Source organism: Stegostoma tigrinum, chromosome 26 (assembly GCF_030684315.1).
Source record: "Stegostoma tigrinum isolate sSteTig4 chromosome 26, sSteTig4.hap1, whole genome shotgun sequence".
In the NCBI taxonomy this organism is placed as follows: domain Eukaryota; kingdom Metazoa; phylum Chordata; class Chondrichthyes; order Orectolobiformes; family Stegostomatidae; genus Stegostoma; species Stegostoma tigrinum.
Genome location: NC_081379.1, coordinates 50,817,445 through 50,835,199, shown reverse-complemented (window position 1 = coordinate 50,835,199; position 17,755 = coordinate 50,817,445). Strand labels below are relative to the sequence as shown.

Sequence of the window (17,755 nt, the reverse complement as noted above, 5' to 3'; positions counted from 1 at the left end):
GATTCTACATCTTGATCTCCTGATCAAGGTCATAACTAACAATTGCACAGATGCGTCATTGCTAACAGTTCCATCCCCCCGCTCCCCAGCATAACCTAGCATTTTATTTTTCTTGACTGTGATATACCACTTTACATATATTCAGGGCCCAATCCTGTTATCCTGCAGCCATGTCTCCATAATGGCTAGCAGATAATATTTATTTACTTCATCGTGTACTATCAATTCATATACTTTGTTCTGAACGTTGCGTACTTGCAGATACAGGGGCTTTGGATTTAGCCTTTAGTTATCTTTGTAGCATCTAGTCTTGATTATTGAAATATTTCTAATGTTTTATCCCTCTGCCCCTCCTGCCATTCTCTGATCTTAATTTCACATTTTACTATTTTCCCGTCTTGTCTCTACAATTTGATATGCCACGTTTGTTCCCTTGTCCCCACTATTTATTTTGAAATCTCTCCATCTCTTCGGTTACACAGTTTGAAGAACACTGGCCCAATCACGGTTCTGGTATAGATCATCCCAATGGTACAGCCCCACGTTCGCCCAATCCTGTTCCCCGTCACCAACAAACTGATCTCATTTCTCCCAGACCAGTCTTTGTGTTCATCCATCCAAATTCATGTACCTTGTACCAACCTGGTAATAACCTAGAGATTTGAGCTCCTGCTTTTTAGATTAGTGCCCATCTTGTTTTGTCTATGCAGAATCTATTTCCTAGTTTTACTTATAGCATCCTGACCGAAATTTTTAATTTTTCTCTAGTCATAAAGGAGGTGGTAGTGGACTAGAGGACAGCCATTTCACTTTACAAGAAAGGTGGTAGAGATAGATCAGTGAGCTATAGAGCCATTAATCTAATATCACTGTTAGACTATTGGAGAAAATAATGAAGGATAAAATTAATCTCCATTTAGAAAGGCAAGTTTGATCACAGGCAGCCAGCATAACATTATCAGAAAGGTGTCAAGCTTAACAAACTTGGTTGAATGTTTTTGAAAAGGTGACCAGATGTCTGGATGAGGGTAGTGCAGTTGATGTAGTTTACATGGATTTCAGAAAGACCTTTGCCAAAGCAACAGTGGGAGACTGATAAAGAAGATAAAAGCACATGGGCTATAGGGTAAGTTAGCAAGTTGGATCCAAAATCAGCTTAGTGGTAGGAGACAGTGTGGTGGTAGAAGGCTGTTTGTGTCTGGAGACTGTTGTCCAATGGCATTCAACAGGGATTAATGCTGGGCTCCTTATTGTTTGTGATATTCATAAGTTGGAGGGATGATAAAGTAAGTTTGCAGATGACATAAATATTAATTAGGATTGACAGTGAGGAGGAAGGTCTTGCGTTTCAGGAGTACATAAACTGATTGGCCAAATGAGCAGATAGCATGTAATTCTGATAAATGTGAAGTTTGGAAAAAGGAACACGACGAGGGAGTAACTCAATAAATGGCAGGAAACTAGGATGCTCAAAGAAACATTGTTCACAGAACCTTGAAGATGGCAGGACAGGTTAATAGGGTAGCTAAGCAGGCTTGTGGGACTTATTAGAGATAATGGGGACTGCAGATGCTGGAGATTCCAAGATAATAAAATGTGAGGCTGGATGAACACAGCAGGCCAAGCAGCATCTCAGGAGCACAAAAGCTGACGTTTCGGGCCTAGACCCTTCATCAGAGAGGGGGATGGGGGGAGGGAACTGGAATAAATAGGGAGAGAGGGGGAGGCGGACCGAAGATGGAGAGTAAAGAAGATAGGTGGAGAGAGTGTAGGTGGGGAGGTAGGGAGGGGATAGGTCAGTCCAGGGAAGACGGACAGGTCAAGGAGGTGGGATGAGGTTAGTAGGTAGCGGGAGGTGCGGCTTGGGGTGGGAGGAAGGGATGGGTGAGAGGAAGAACCGGTTAGGGAGGCAGAGACCGGTTGGACTGGTTTTGGGATGCAGTGGGTGGGGGGGAAGAGCTGGGCTGGTTGTGTGGTGCAGTGGGGGGAGGGGACGAACTGGGCTGGTTGAGGGATGCAGTAGGGGAAGGGGAGATTTTGAAACTGGTGAAGTCCACATTGATACCATATGGCTGCAGGGTTCCCAGGCGGAATATGAGTTGCTGTTCCTGCAACCTTCGGGTGGCATCATTGTGGCAGTGCAGGAGGCCTCCTGCACTGCCACAATGATGCCACCCGAAGGTTGCAGGAACAGCAACTCATATTCCGCCTGGGAACCCTGCAGCCATATGGTATCAATGTGGACTTCACCAGTTTCAAAATCTCCCCTTCCCCTACTGCATCCCTCAACCAGCCCAGTTCGTCCCCTCCCCCCACTGCACCACACAACCAGCCCAGCTCTTCCCCCCCACCCACTGCATCCCAAAACCAGTCCAACCGGTCTCTGCCTCCCTAACCGGTTCTTCCTCTCACCCATCCCTTCCTCCCACCCCAAGCCGCACCCCCCGCTACCTACTAACCTCATCCCACCTCCTTGACCTGTCCGTCTTCCCTGGACTGACCTATCCCCTCCCTACCTCCCCACCTACACTCTCTCCACCTATCTTCTTTACTCTCCATCTTCGGTCCGCCTCCCCCTCTCTCCCTATTTATTCCAGTTCCCTCCCCCCATCCCCCTCTCTGATGAAGGGTCTAGGCCCGAAACGTCAGCTTTTGTGCTCCTGAGATGCTGCTTGGCCTGCTGTGTTCATCCAGCCTCACATTTTATTATTGTGGGACTTATTAGTTGACTACTACCTAGTACTAGCCTGATCACCACACTGTAGAAATGAGGTGATTGCACTGGTGAGAGTGCAGAGGAGATTCACCATGATGTTGCCTGGACTACAGCATTTTAGTTATGAAGAGAGGCTGGATAAATTCCAGCTTTTTTTGGAGTAGAGGAGGTTAAGGTGGGGGGGACCTGATAGAGGTGTGAAAGATTACAAGGAGTATAGATAGGGTGAAAAGAAAGCAGCTGTTCCTCTTATTTGAAGGGTCAAGAACAACGAACACATCTAAGAAGAAACACAGGAAGTTCAGAAAAATACTTGGATGAACACTTGAAGTGTTGTAACATTCAAGGCTTATGGGCCTAGTGCTGGAAAATGGGACTGGTGTAGGTAGCAATCTAATTTTGGCAATATAGACTTGATGGACCAGATGGCATCATCTGTACTGTATGATTCAATGGTGGGCTTGGGAGTGACAGGGTCAGCTGTGCCAGGATCAGGATTGGGTCAGGGTTGGCACAGTGTCAGGAGTGATAAGGATGTCACAGGTTCACAGTTGGAACAGGTCATGCCATTGTTGGGAGTGATGGGATCAGAGCAGGGTTGGGTTGTGTTGGTGGCGGTGAAATGATGTGACATTGGTGGAAGCATGATGCTGTTTTGTTTGATTTCAGTGCTGACTCTGTGGCTGAAGTGTATAAAGTCGAATATTGGCAAAATGTGGAGACTGCGTGCTGGGAGGCTGCTTGATCAACATTCAACTTTTACCACCCAACTATTGGAGCTGATGTGGCACAGGATTGAAAGCCCAGTAAGTAAATGCCAGGATTCAAGTGTGGGTCAGAGTGGCATTGAGAAGATAGAGCAAGCAGGATTGGGATGATTGTGTTCTCTGGGGTGTGTAGTAATCACAACATTTCTGTGCAAGCTGCACACTGGCAGATGCACCGATGTCAGCACACAATAAATTTAAAGGCCTATGTACTAAGTTCATCCACTCCCTCCAGTAATAAAATCAAGGGCACATTGAGGTGGAGAGGAGAACAGAGACAGAAAGAGAGACAAGACAGTAATGGGAAGAGAGGAATAAAGAACAGGACAGAATGGATCTATTGCAGGAGCTTTCAATATGTAGATTGGTAATTATTTATTAGGGAAGAATGCTGATGGATTGAGAACAAAGGCAAATAAACAGTGTTAAACTGCAGATGAAGCATGTTCTAACTAAACTGGCAAAAGACCATGAATTGTTTACTCTATATTTACGCTATGCTGTACCTGTCCTGGGAGTGTTTCATGGGAACAATATAGTTGGGGCTTTAATTTCAATTTAAAAGGGTAGAGTAAGCTTTACTTTATGTTTAAAAGGGCAGAAGGAGTTTTACTTTGTATTTAACCCTGTGCAGTCAATTTTTTTGGTGAGTATTTCATGAGGACAGTGGAGAGAGATCTTTACTCTGTCCCTAACCCTGTGCTGTCCATGTCCTAAGAGTGTTTCATGGGACAGTGTAGAGAAAGTTTTACTTTCGCTTGAAAAGAGTAATCTTTACTTTCAGTTTAATAGGATAGAGAGCTTTACTTCCAGTTTAAAATTGTAGTTGGAGTTTTACACTGTATCTAACACTAAGCTCAGTGCTAGGAGTTTTTAATGGATGCAGTGTAGTTTGTTACTTTCCATTAAAACAATAGAAGCAACTCTACTAAAGAGTAGAGAAGGATTTACTCTGTATCTAAGTCCTTGCTGTAGGTCTCGTGGAAGTGTTTGTTAGGGATAATGTAGAAAGAGCTTTGCTCTTTATCTAATGCTGTACTATACTCCCCTGAGAATATTTGATGGGGACTATGTCAAGGGTGCTTTGTATTCAGTTAATGTTAATGTAAACTCTGCTTTCTCCATAGATTTTGCCAGACCTGCTCAGTTTCTCCAGCTGTTTCAGTTCTTGTTACAGAGGGCTTTACTTTTAGTTTAGTTTCAAGTGAAAAGCTTTACTCTGCATCTTACCCTGCACTACACATGTCTTGAGAGTGTTTGATAGAGAGACAGTTTGGAGGGAGTTTTACTTTCAGTTTAGAGGAGTAAAGGCATTTTTACTTTCCGGTTAAAACAGTAGTGAGAGCTTTACTCAGTATTTGACTCTGCGCAGTATCTGTGCTGTGATTGTTTGATGGGGACAGTGTTAAGGGAGCTTTACATTCAGTTTAAAAGAGTAGAGGGAGCAGTACTCTGTATACAACTCCTTGCTGTCCCTGTCCAGAGATTGTTTGACGGGGACAGTGTACAAGGGGCATTACTTTGCATCTAAATGTGTCCTGTCCCTGACCTGGGAGTGTTTGAAAGAACACTGTTTTGGGAGCTTTAACTTCAGTTTAAAAGACAAGCAGGAGGTTTACTATGTGTCTGACACCGTGCTGCCCTGTCACAGAGTTATACAGCGTGGAACCAGTTCATGCCGAACCAATCAAGTCCCACCTGCATGCTCCTGGTGCATATCCTTCCAAATCTTTCCTATTCATGTCCTTATTTAAAAGTGTCTTTTAAAAGCTGTAACTGCCTACATACACTGCTTCCTCAGGAAGTTCATTCCACATATGAACCACCCACTGTGTAAAAAATTTGCCCATCATATCTTTTCTAAATCTCTCTCCTCTCATCTTAAAATTGCGCCCCTAGTCTTGAAATCCCCATCCTATGGCAAAGACACCTACCCAAACCCCTGATGATTTTATAAACCTCTGTAAGGTCATCTCTCAACCTGTTATGCTCCAGTGAATATGTCCTAGCCTATCCAACCTTTCTTTATAACTCGAACCTTCCACACCTGACAACATTCTGGTAAATCTCTTCTGAACTCTCTCCACCTAATAATATTCTTTCTAGAACTGGGCGACCAGAACTGGATACAGTGCTGCAGAAGAGGCCTTAATAATGCCCTGTACAACCGCAACATTATGTCCCAACTCCTAAACTCAAAGGACTGAGCAGTGAAGGCAAGCGTGCCTTTTTAACCACCCTGTCTACATATGAAAGAAACGTCAAAAAAATTGTGCATCTGAACCCCTAGGTCCCTCCGTTCTAGAACTCTACTCAAGGCCCTACCATTAATTGAATAAGCCCTACCCTTGTTTGTAGAATGCAGTACCTTGCATTAATCCAAATTGAATGCCATCTGCCATTTTTCATCCCATTGACCCATTTAATCAAGATGCCCTCGTAATCTTAGAAAACCTTCTTCAACTGTCCACTATCCAACCAATTTTGGTGTTGTCCACAAATTTACCAACCATTCCTTCCATATTCCCATCCAAATCATTTAGAACATAGAGGATAAAACAGAACAGCACAGCACAGTGCATGCCCTTCGGCCCACAATGTTGTGCCGAACTTTTACCCTAACGTAAGGTCTATTTATATAAATGACAAACAAAAGAGGACCCAAAACGGATCCGTGTGGAACACTGCTGGTGACAAGCCTCCAGTCTGAAAAGCAAGCCTCTGCCGCTACTCTGTTTGGTGCTGTTAAGCCAATTATGTATCCAATTGGTAAGCTCGCCTTGAATCCCGTGTGACCTAATTTTACGAATAAATCTGCCATGCAGAAGCTTGTTGAAGGCTTTAGTAAAGTCAAAGTAAACAACCTTTATTTTCTGCCCTCATCGATCTTTTTGGTAACTTCCTGAAAAAACTCAATCAAGTTGGTGAGAGACAGTTTTCCTCGTACAAAATCATGCTGACTGTCCCTAATCAATTTTTGCCTCTCTAAATGTGGGTGTATTCTATCTTTTGTGATTACCTCCAACAATTTAGCCACAGCTGAAGTCAGACTCACAAGTCTATATTTCTCTGGTTTCACCTTACAACCCTTCTTAAACAAAGACACAACGTTAACCATCCTCCAGTCACTAGGCATCTCACCCGTAGTTTTAGATGATGCAAATATTTCTGCAAGGGTCTCACAATTTCCTCCCTTATTTCCCACAACGTTCTGGGATACATGAGATCAGATCTCAGATATTTATCCACCTTTACATTCTCTAAGACCTCTAGAACTTCCGCTTTTGTAATGTGAACTGTTTTTAAAACGTCAGTATTTATTTTCCTGCGTTCTCTCGCTTCCATTTCTTTCTCCACAGTAAAAACTGACACAAAATATTCGTTTAATATCTCTCCCAGCTCCTGAGACTCGACGCAAGTATGACGTCCTTGATCTTTAAGGGGCCCTACTCTCTCTTTAGTTACCTTCTTACTCTTAATATACTTGTAGAATCTCTTTGGATTATCCTTAAATTTATCTGCCGGTGCTATCTCATACCGCCTGTTTACTTTCCTGATTTCTTTCTTAAGAATGCTTCTATACTCTTTGTATTGATTCAGAGATTCATTTGAACTCAGTTGTCTATGTCTAAAATAAGATTTTATTTTATTTTTGACTAGAACATTAATATCTTTATTCCTTGATTGTTCCTTAATCTTATCAGCCCTACCTCTGACTCTAACAGGAACATAATGCCTCTGAACTCTTGTCATCACATGCTTGATTGCCTCCCACTTGTCCCATGCCATTAAAATTTGCCTTACTCTAATTTAAAACTTTAACTTTTAGGAAAGGCTTATCCTTTTCCATAATCATTTTGAAACTAATAGAATTATGATTGCAAAACGCACATTGTTCACCTACTTTTACTTAAATCACCCGCCCTGTCTTTTTACAACAAAGAACAATACAACACAGGAGCCGGCCCTCGAGGCCTGTGCCAATACATTTTGCCCTTCCATACTAAAGCTGTCTTCACTTACAGGATATGTATCCGTCTATCCCTTTCCTATTCATGTATTCATCCATGTGCTTCTTGAATGGTGCTGTTGTACCTGCTTCCACCGCCTCCCTCAGCAGCGCGTTCCAGGCACTCATCACTCTTTGTGTGAAAAATTTGCCTTACACATTTGTTTGAACATGTCCCCCACCACCACCTTGAATCTGTGTCCCTAGTAATTGACTCCACCCTGGGAAAAAGCCTTATACTTTCACCTCTACCATGCTATTGATAATCTTATAAACTTCTATCAGGTCACCACTCAATCTCTTGTGCTCCAATGAAAACAAATCCAGTCTCTCCACATTTCCCTCGTGGGTAAAATTACTCATTCAGGCAACATCCAGGTAAACCTTTTCTGTACCCTCTGTAAAGCATTCACATCCTTCTGGTAGTGTAGTAACCAGAACTGTATGCAATATTCCCCAAGGGTGGCCTAACTAAAGTTCAATAAAGCTGCAGCATAACTTGTCTGTCCTAATACTCAGTGACCCTTCCAATGAAGGCAAACATGCAACTGGCCTTTTTTTTCACTGGCTTATCTACCTACACTGCCACCTTCAGTGATCTGTGAAACTCCACACCCAGATCCCTCTGCATATCAATACTCCTAAGGTTATGCCATTCACTGTATAATTTCTATCTGTACTTGACCTTCCAAAATGCATTACCACTCATTTGTCTATTTTATGCCCAAAAGAAGGTCAAGGTTTGCTCATTCCCTGGTAGGAGCAACCACATATTGATAAAGAAAAAATTTTTGAACACTTTTAACAAATTCTTCACTATCCAAGCCTAAGGTGAAGATAGACCCAGTCAGTCTTTGGAAAATTAAAATCCCCCATTATGACAACCTTATTAATGATTACATATATCTGACATCTCTCTACATATTTGTTTCTGAAATTCCACCTGACTATTGTGCGGGACTATATTGTATCCCATCAAGGTCACGTTTCCTTCCTTATTTCTAATTTCTACCCATATAATTTTGAGTTTAAAAGAGTGGAGATAACTTTACTGTGTTACTAACCTCATGCTGTACTGCTCAGGATATATTTAATGGGTTAGCATAGGAGAGATTTTACTCAATCTCTGAGGTGGACAAACAGGAGGCAGGAACAACACGGCAAACCAGGCAGCATCTGGAGGAAAGGAGCAGTCAGCGTTTCGCGTATTGAAGAAGGGTAATACCTGAAATGTTGACTGCTCCTTTCTTTCAGATGCTGCCTGGCTGACTTGTTCTTCCAGCTTCCTGTTTGTCTACCTTCGATTCCCACATCCATTCTTTTGTCTCTTACTCTGTATCTAATCTGTGTCATAACTGTCTGGGGATGGGGATAGTGTAGAAAATGCTTTTACTTTTTGTTTAAATGAGTAGATGGAGCTTTACTCTGTATCAAGTCCTGTACTGTACCTGCCCTGAGAGTGTTTGATAGGGATATGTAGTGGAAGCTTCACCTTGTCTTAACCCTATGCCGTACTTGCCCTATATTTACACTAATCTGGAGGTACATAGGCTGCTTGTTGGTCCCAGGCTACTTGATAGCATCAGATTACTCATCAGGGGTGGCACGGTGTCTCAGTAATTAGCACTGCTACCTCATAGCACCAGGGTCCTGGGTTCGATTCCAGCTTTGGGCGACTGTCTGAGTGGGGTTTGCACATTCTCCCTGTGTCTGTTTCGGCCTCCTCCAGGTACTCTGGTTTACTCCCACAGTCCAAAGACATGCAGGATGGATGGATTGGCATGAGAGAATGTAGGGTTACAGGGATGGGGTACGGGTCTGGGTGGGATGCTCTCTGGAGAGGTGGTGTGGACTTGATGGGCCAAATGGCCTGCTTCCACTTTGGAGGGATTCTATGAACTTCACTCAGACTTGGGATTTATGCAGGGAGCTGCTGAAAAGTCTGGAGTTCGTGGTTTGTGTAACTGATGCCCTGCAATGTTTTTATTGTTGGCAGGTGGAGGGTCTGCTGGACTCTGTACATTGTTCTTTCCGCCTGTTCTTTGATATTTACAGACAAGAGTGCAGCCACTTTGGGGATGTGGATCTGCCCCTCTACTCATCCATACTGCATCGTCTTAAAGCCCTCCCATGGCAAGTGAAAGCCAAATATTTGCTCCTCTCCTCTCTCGTCTCCTGCTTTGGTGCCGATAAGGTTTGTATCTGGTTGCTTGTTTGGGCTTTCACCCAAGTCATGAAACATCCCCGATTATTTGTTCTCCATCAGCCCTATGAGCTTCCTCATCACTAGAACCCTTTCCTCTGATGTATGCATGATTTCTTCTGGTCCAAAGGCTTGTTTCTCCAACCCTTGCTGCCTCCCTTCCTTAATTAGAGGCAGGTATTTGCCCCTAATTATTACCCTACCCCTTCCACCCTTTCAAGCCAGTGTTTGCATCTCATTTGCATCTGAAGATGCCTTTATTCTTTATTCTGTCCAGCTGTTGAGATTCGGGTTTCTGTCAATTGTCCCAACGTCGCCCCGCCACCCATTAGTGCCAGGGTTTCCATCCCTAGTCATTGACCTCGCTCCAACTGTTCCAGCTAAAGTTTCCAGCCTCCATTGTTGTACAGACATAAAATAGGAGGCGGAGAAGGTTATTCAGCCCTTCAGACCTCTTCCACCATTCATTATTATTATGTCTACTTATCATACTTCATAGCCTATTCCTGCTTTTCTTCCATATTTGTTTATCCCTTTAGCCCTATTTAGTATCCTACTGCCCCTTCAAATCATACAATGTTCTGACCATTCTGAAGAAGGGTCATTGAACCCAAAAAGTTAACTCTGCTTTCTATCCACACATGCTTCCAAACCCACTAAGTTTTTCCCAACAATTTCTGTTTTTGTTTTTGATTTCCAACATTAGCAGTTCTTTGTTTTTGAGTTACTAAGGTTTTGGCCTCAACTGCTTTCTGTGATCGTGAATTCCACAGGTGCACTATTCTCTGGGTGAAGAAATTTCTCCTCCTCTCAGTCCTAAATAGTTTAACCCTTATCAATTAACCCTGCTCAGTCACAGGAGTGTGTACTATCTACAAGAAACACTGCAGAAACTCACCAAAGATCCCTAGACTACACCTTCCATACCCATGACTATACCTTTTAAGAGATCAAGGAACACCACCACCTTCAAGTTCTCCTCAAGCCATTCATCATCATGACTTGGAAGTATATCATTGTTCCTGGGTCAAAATCCTGGAATTCCCTCTCTAAAGTCATTGTGGGTCTATTGACAGCACATTGACTGCAGCATTTCAAGAAGGCAGCTCACTAACACCTTCTCGAGGGTAACGAAGGAGGCAATAAATGCTGGCCCAGCTAGCAATGCCCACATTCCCCAGGGATAAATTAGTCTGTGACTCATGGTTCTGCCATTTGGAACATCCGTCCTGCACTCAGCCTGTCTAGTGCTTTTAGAATTTATAGATTTCTGTGAGGTCTCCACTCATTCTTCTGCAGTTCGATAAATATAATCCTAACTGATTCGACCTTTCCTCATACATCAGTCCCACCATCCCAGGAATCAGTTTGGTAAACCTTTGCTGTGTTTTCTTTATAGCAAGATTATCCTTCCTTAGATAAGGAGACCAAAACCCAGATAAAGAGACCAAACCAAGGCCCTATATAATTGTAGCAAGACATCCCTGCTTTTTGACTCAAATCTTCTCAGCATACAGGCAGATATACCATTTGCCTTCTTTACAACCTGTTGCAACTATATGCTCACTTTCAGTGACTGGTAAACAAGGATATCCAGGATTAGTTGCACATTCCCCTCTCTCAATTTGCACCCATTTGGATAATGATCTGCCTTCCTGTTTTTGCTGCCAAAGTGAATAACTTCACATTTATCCACATTATGGATGAAAAATGGGAGAATTTCAAAGAGAGATGAATAGGGTGTAAGCCAGATACTTACCCATGAGAAATAAATATGGGGTATCCAAAGTTAGAATACTGTGGATGACTGAGGATATTGATGAGAAAATAAGGAAGAGAAAGGAGGCATATGATGCATGCAGGAATAATCATAGCAATAGAAATCAGGATGAGTATCTCAAATACAGGCTTAGGCTGAAATAAGGAAGACTAAGGGGAAATATGAGGAAAGGATAGTAGGCTGTGCTAAAAACAAGAGTAAGATTTTCTTCAGACATATTAAAAGTAAAAGATTAGTGAAGGATAGAGTGGGGCCCATCAGGAATAAGCAGGGTAAGCTGCTAACTGAAGCAAAGGAAATGGCAGAGGTACGAAATGAATATTTTGCTTCTGTGATGATGGCTGAGTTGAAAATGTGGATGCTGAGCAACTGACAGTATAGGGAAACATAAAGAAGAGGTGCTAAAAAGGCTGGCAGCACCCCAGGTAGAGAAGCTGCAAGCCCCAGATGGGATCCATCCCAGATTGTTGAGAAAGGTAAGCGATTAAATTACGGAGCTGTTAACAGACATTTTTAAGGTATCGCTGAACACAGGATTAGTCCTTGAGAACTGGAGATTTGCAAACATGACAACATTGTTTAAAATAGGGGCAAAGGATAAGCCAGAAAACTATAGATCCGTCAGCTTGACGCCAATATTGGGAAGACTGATGGAGGCCGTAGTGCGGGATGAAGTAAATATACACTCAGAAAAGTAAGTTAATACTAGACGACCAACGTAGCTTTATCAAGGGCAGGTCATGTCCGCCAATTTAATTATTTGATGAGATGATACAAGCAGTGGATGAGGGTAGTGCTATAGATGTATGTTTTACTTTCAGAAAGCATTTAATGCCGTGCCATGTGGCAGGTTGGTGAGCAAATGTTTGAGGGGTTGATTCTCCGGCATTGGCAGTTCCTGTTACCTTAGCTACCCTCCCACTTGTAGGAACTCTCCTGTAGTCAATAGAATCTTGGAAGATGATTGCTAGTGCAACCATTATTTGTAGGGCCACTTCCCTATGTACTGTGGGATGTTCATTATCTCAGCATGGGTATTTATCAGCCTTCAATCCCATCAAATTTCCCAATACTGTTTCCCTACTAACACTGATCTCCTTCAGTTCTTCCCTCTTGTTAAACACTGTTCCCCAGTATTTCTGGTTTCTTATTTGTGTCCTTTGTGAGCACAGACCAAGGTATGTATTCAGTTTGTCAACCATTTCTTTGTTCCCTATGAGAGGGACTGGAAGGAGCCTACCTTTGACTTCATGAATCTTTTTCTCTGAACAATCTTATACAAAGTTTTACATTCAGTTTTATGTTCCCTTCAACCTTACTCTACTTTCTAATTTTCCTCATTAGCTAAAGTATTATAGAACATAGAAAAAAGAACATTACAGCGCAGAACAGGCCCTTCAGCCCTCAATGTTGCACCGACCTGTGAACTAATCTAAGCCCATACCCCTACACTATCCCATCATCATCCATATGCTTATCCAAGGACTGTTTAAATACCCCTAATGTGGCCGAGTTAACTACATTGGCAAGGCAGGGCATTCCACACCCTTACCACTCTCTGAGTAAAGAACCTGCCTCTGACTTCTGTCTTAAATCTATCACCCCTCAATGTAGCTATGCTCCCTCGTACAAGCTGAAGTCTTCATCCTCGGAAAAAGACTGTCACTGTCCACCCTATCTAATCCTCTGATCATCTTGTATGTCTCTACTAAATCCCCTCTTAGCCTCCTTCTCACCAATGAAAACAGACCCAAGTCCCTCAGCCTTTCTTCATAAGATCTTCGCTCCAGACCAGGCAACATCCTGGTAAATCTCCTGTGCACTTTTTCCAATGCTTCCACACTCCTCCTGTAATGGGGCAACCAGAACTGCACGCAGTATTCCAAATGAGGCCGCACTAGCGTTTTGTACAGTTTTTTGTACGACTCCGGAACTCAATCCCTCTACCAATAAAACCTAACACACCGTAAGCCTTTTTAACAGCACTATCAACCCGGGGGGCAACTTTCAGGGACCTGTGTACATGAACACCAAGATCCCTCTGCACATCCACACTACCAAGAATCTTTCCATTGACCCAGTATTCTGCCTTCCTATTATTCCTCCCAAAGTGAATCACCTCACATTTATCTGCATTGAACTCCATTTGCCACCTTTCAGCCCAATTCTGCAGTTTATCCAAGTCTCCCTGCAACCTGCAACATTCTTCCACACTGTCCACCACTCCACTGACTTTAGTGTCATCTGCAAACTTACTAACCCATGCACCTATGCCTGCGTCCAAGTCATTTATAAAAATGAACAAACAGCAGTGGTCCCAAAACAGATCCTTGAGGCACATCACTAGTAACCAGACTCCAGGCTGAATATTTTCCATCAATCACCATCAATCGCCTTCTTACAGAAAGCCAGTTTCTAATCCAAACTGCTAAATCTCCCTCAATCTCATGCCTCCACATTTTCTCCAATAGCCTACCATGTGGAACCTTATCAAAGGCTTTACTGAAGCCCATGTACACCACGTCAACTGCCCTTCTCTCATCCACATGCTTGGTCACTTTCTCAAAAAACTCAGCGAGGTTTGTGAGACACGACCTTCCCTTGACGAATCTATGTTGACTATCTCCAATCAAATTGTTGCTTGCTAGATGATCATAAATCCTATCTCTTCTAATCCTTACTAATACTTTTCCTACAACAGACATAAGACTCACAGGTCTGTAATTACCTGGGTCATCCCTGCTGCCCTCTTGAACAAGGGCACATTTGCAATCCTCCAGTCCCCTGGTACTAAACCTATAGACAAAGACGACTCAAAGATCAAGGCCAAAGGCTCAGCCACCTCCTCCCTAGCTTCCCAGAGAATCCTCGTAAAAATCCCATCCGGCCCAGGGGATTTATCTACCTTCACACCTTCTAGAATTGATAATGCCTTCTCCTTACTAACCTCAATCCTTTCAATTTTAATAACCCGTAACTCAGTCTTCTCCTCTACGATATTCTTCTTTTCCTGAGAGAAAACCGATGATAAATGTTCGTTTAGCACCTCTCCAATCTCCACAGGGTCCACACACAACTTCCCACTTCTGTCTTTGACTGGCCCTGTTCCTACCCTAGTCATCCTCTTATTCCTCACACACCTATAGAAATCTTTAGGATTCTCCTTTATTCTACCTGCTAATGTCTGCTCATGCCCCCTCCTTGCTCTTCTTAACACTCTCTTTAAATCCTTCCTAGCTAATTTGTAACTCTCCATCGCCTCATCTGAACCATCTCAACGTCACGTAAGCCTCCCTCTTCTGCTTAACAAGAGGTACAATTTCTTTAGTAAACCACGATTCCCTTACCTTATCGCTTCCTCCCTGCCTGACAGGGACATACCTATCAAGGATATGCAATATCTGTTCCTTAAACCAGCTCTACATTTCGATTGTCCCATCCCCTTCATTTTGCTACACCATTCTATGCCTCCTAAGTCTTGCCTAATCACATTATAATTGCCCTTTTCCCCATCTATAACTCTTGCCGTGTGGCATGTTCCTATCCCTTTCCATTGCTAAACTAAACGTAACCGAATTATGGTCACTGTCTCCAAAGTGCTCACCTACCACTAAATCAAACACCTGGCCTGGTTCATTACCATGTTCCAGATCCAGTGTGGCCTCCCCTCTTGTCGGCCCTTCGACATATTGTGTCAAGAAACCATCCTGCACACATTGGACAAAAACTGATCCATCCAACACACTAGAGTTAGAGCATTTCCAGTCAATGTTGGGAAAGTTAAAGAGTCCCATACTGACCACCCTGTTCCTTTCACTCCTGCCCAGAATTGTTTTGCCAATCCTCTCCTCCACATCCCTGGAACTTTGCGGAGGCCTATAAAAAACTCCCAGCAGTGTGGCCTCTCCTCTCCTGTTTCTGACATCAGCCCCTACCATCTTAGTAGATGAGTCCTCATCAAAAGTTCTTTCAGCCACCGTTATACTGTCCTTGACTAACAAAGCCACACCTCCCCCTCTTTTACCACCTTTCCTGATCTTAATGAAAGACCTAAACCCTGGAACCTGCAACATCCATTCCTGACCCTGCTCTGTCCATGTCTCCGAAATGGCCACAGCATCGAAGTCCCAGGTACCTATCCATGCTGCAAGCTCACCTCGCTTATCCCGGAAACTCCTGGCGTTGATGTAGACATGCTTCAAACCAGCTTGCTGTCTGCCAGCACACTCCTGTGACAGTGAAATCCTGTCCATGTCCTCCCTACTCTCATCCTCCTGTGTACTGAAACGACACCACAATTTCCCATCTCCCTGCTGAGCTAGTTTAAATCCTCCCGAACAGCACTGGCAAATTTCCCGCCCAGGATATTAGTACCCCTCTGGTTCAAGTGGAGACAGTCCTGTTTTGTAGAGGTCCCACCTTCACCAGAATGAGCACCAATTGTCCATGTAGCTGAAGCCCTCCCTCCTGCACCATCCCTGCAACCACATGTTCAGCTGAAATCTCTCCCTGTTCTTTGTCTCGCTATTTGTCACGGGTAACAAACCAGAGATGACCACTCCGTTTGTTTGAGCTCTCAGCTTCCACCCTCGCTCCCTGAAATCCTGCCTGACATCCCTATCCCTCTTTCTACCTATGTCGTTGGTACCTATGCTCGTTGGTACTTACCTGCTCCCACTTCTCATGTCTGTTGATATTTTTTGCCAATTTCTACACCACTTCCTCGAATCTAATACTAACTTTGTAAGCCATGGTTTGGCCATCTTTCCTATTTTACTTTTTGATCAAACAGGAATGAAAAGTTGTCTTCATCCATGTACCCTTCGATTTCTTGCCATTGCCTTTCTGCTGTTAACCTATTCAGTAGTGATCCCTAATCTGTTATAGCCAACTCACATCCCATATCATTGTAGTTTCCCTTCTTTACATTCAGGGCCCTAGTTTCAGAATCAGCTTCAGTACTGTCCATCTGAATGAAGAATTCAGTTGTGTGGTTTCTCATTTCTAAGAAACCTTGCATAATTAGGTCGTCAATTATTCCTTTCTCATGACACATTACCCAGTCTGGAATGGCCTGGTACCTCAATGTCCAGGTCCAGAAAACTATTTCATTTACATTCTCGGAATTCCTCCCCTACAGTATTGTTACTAATTTGATTTGGCCCAGCTATATGCAGCTTAAAGGCACTTATAATTACAAACGTTATGATGATGCATGTGTCTCAAATATCTGTTTAATGCCATTTTCCAACATCTCCCCTCCAGTTTGGTGATCTATACACAAGCCCCACTAATATATTTTGTGTCTCCGCATCATTGAGCTCCACCCACATTCCACATCATTGCAGCCAATATCCTTCCTCACTGTTACATTAATTTTTTCTTTAACCAGAAATTCATCTCCACTACTGTTTCCTTTCTGTCTGTCCTTCCTAAACACTGATTACTGGTTGATATTCATTTTCCATTTCTGGCCACCTTGCAGCCATGTCTCTCTAATCCTGCCTATACCTTACCCATTCACATCTATTTGCACAATTAATTCCTTCATGTTATTGTAGATGCCATGCGCATTAAGGCACAAAGCCTTAAGGCTTGTCTATTAAACATTACTGGTCCTGTGCCCATTATTTTTCACCTTGTATAGGTACCCTCTCCTCTGCCATTTTAGTTTAAAGTCTTCACATCCCCTCGAGTAAATACCTCCTCAGGACATCAGTCCCGATCTTTCCCAGGTGAAACCCATAACACCCTAAGATAAAGAAGCAGAATTAGGCCATTTGGCCCTTTGAATCTGCTCCGCCATTTGGCTATGCTGATATGTTTCTCAACCCTATTCTCCTGCCATCTCCCAGTAACCCTTGATCTCCTTTCCAATCAAGGATCTATCAATCTCAGTCTTAAATGCACTTAATGAATTGGCCTCCGCAGCCCTCTGCGACAATGACTTCCACCCTTTGACTGGAGAAATTTCTCCTCATCTCAGTTCCGAAGGGTCACCCCCTTCACTCTGAGGCTGTGCCCTTGGGTTCTGATCTCTCCTACCATGGAAACATCTTTTCCACATCCATTCTATCCAGATCTCTCAGTATTCTGTAAGTTCTACTGATATTCCACACCCCCCTCACCCCAATCCTTCTGCAGACACAGAGTCCTCAGTCACATTCAATACAATAAGTCCTTCTTCCTCAGGATCATTCTTGTAAAGCTTCTCTGAACACTTATCTCCCAACCTCTCCAATGCCAGCACATTTATCCTTAGCTTTGGGGCCCAAAACTG

At 43.3% G+C, this 17,755-nt stretch overlaps 1 protein-coding gene across 1 annotated transcript in view; it reads left to right on the top strand.

Moving 5' to 3' along the window:
- si:ch211-225b11.4 (thyroid adenoma-associated protein homolog) overlaps positions 1-17,755 on the top strand; it is a 248,624-nt gene that overhangs the window by 91,537 nt on the left and 139,332 nt on the right. The window contains exons 10-11 of the mRNA XM_048556638.1: positions 3,386-3,522; positions 9,489-9,686. Coding sequence (XP_048412595.1) covers positions 3,386-3,522; positions 9,489-9,686 — 335 coding nt within the window. The remainder of the gene's footprint in view (positions 1-3,385; positions 3,523-9,488; positions 9,687-17,755) is intronic.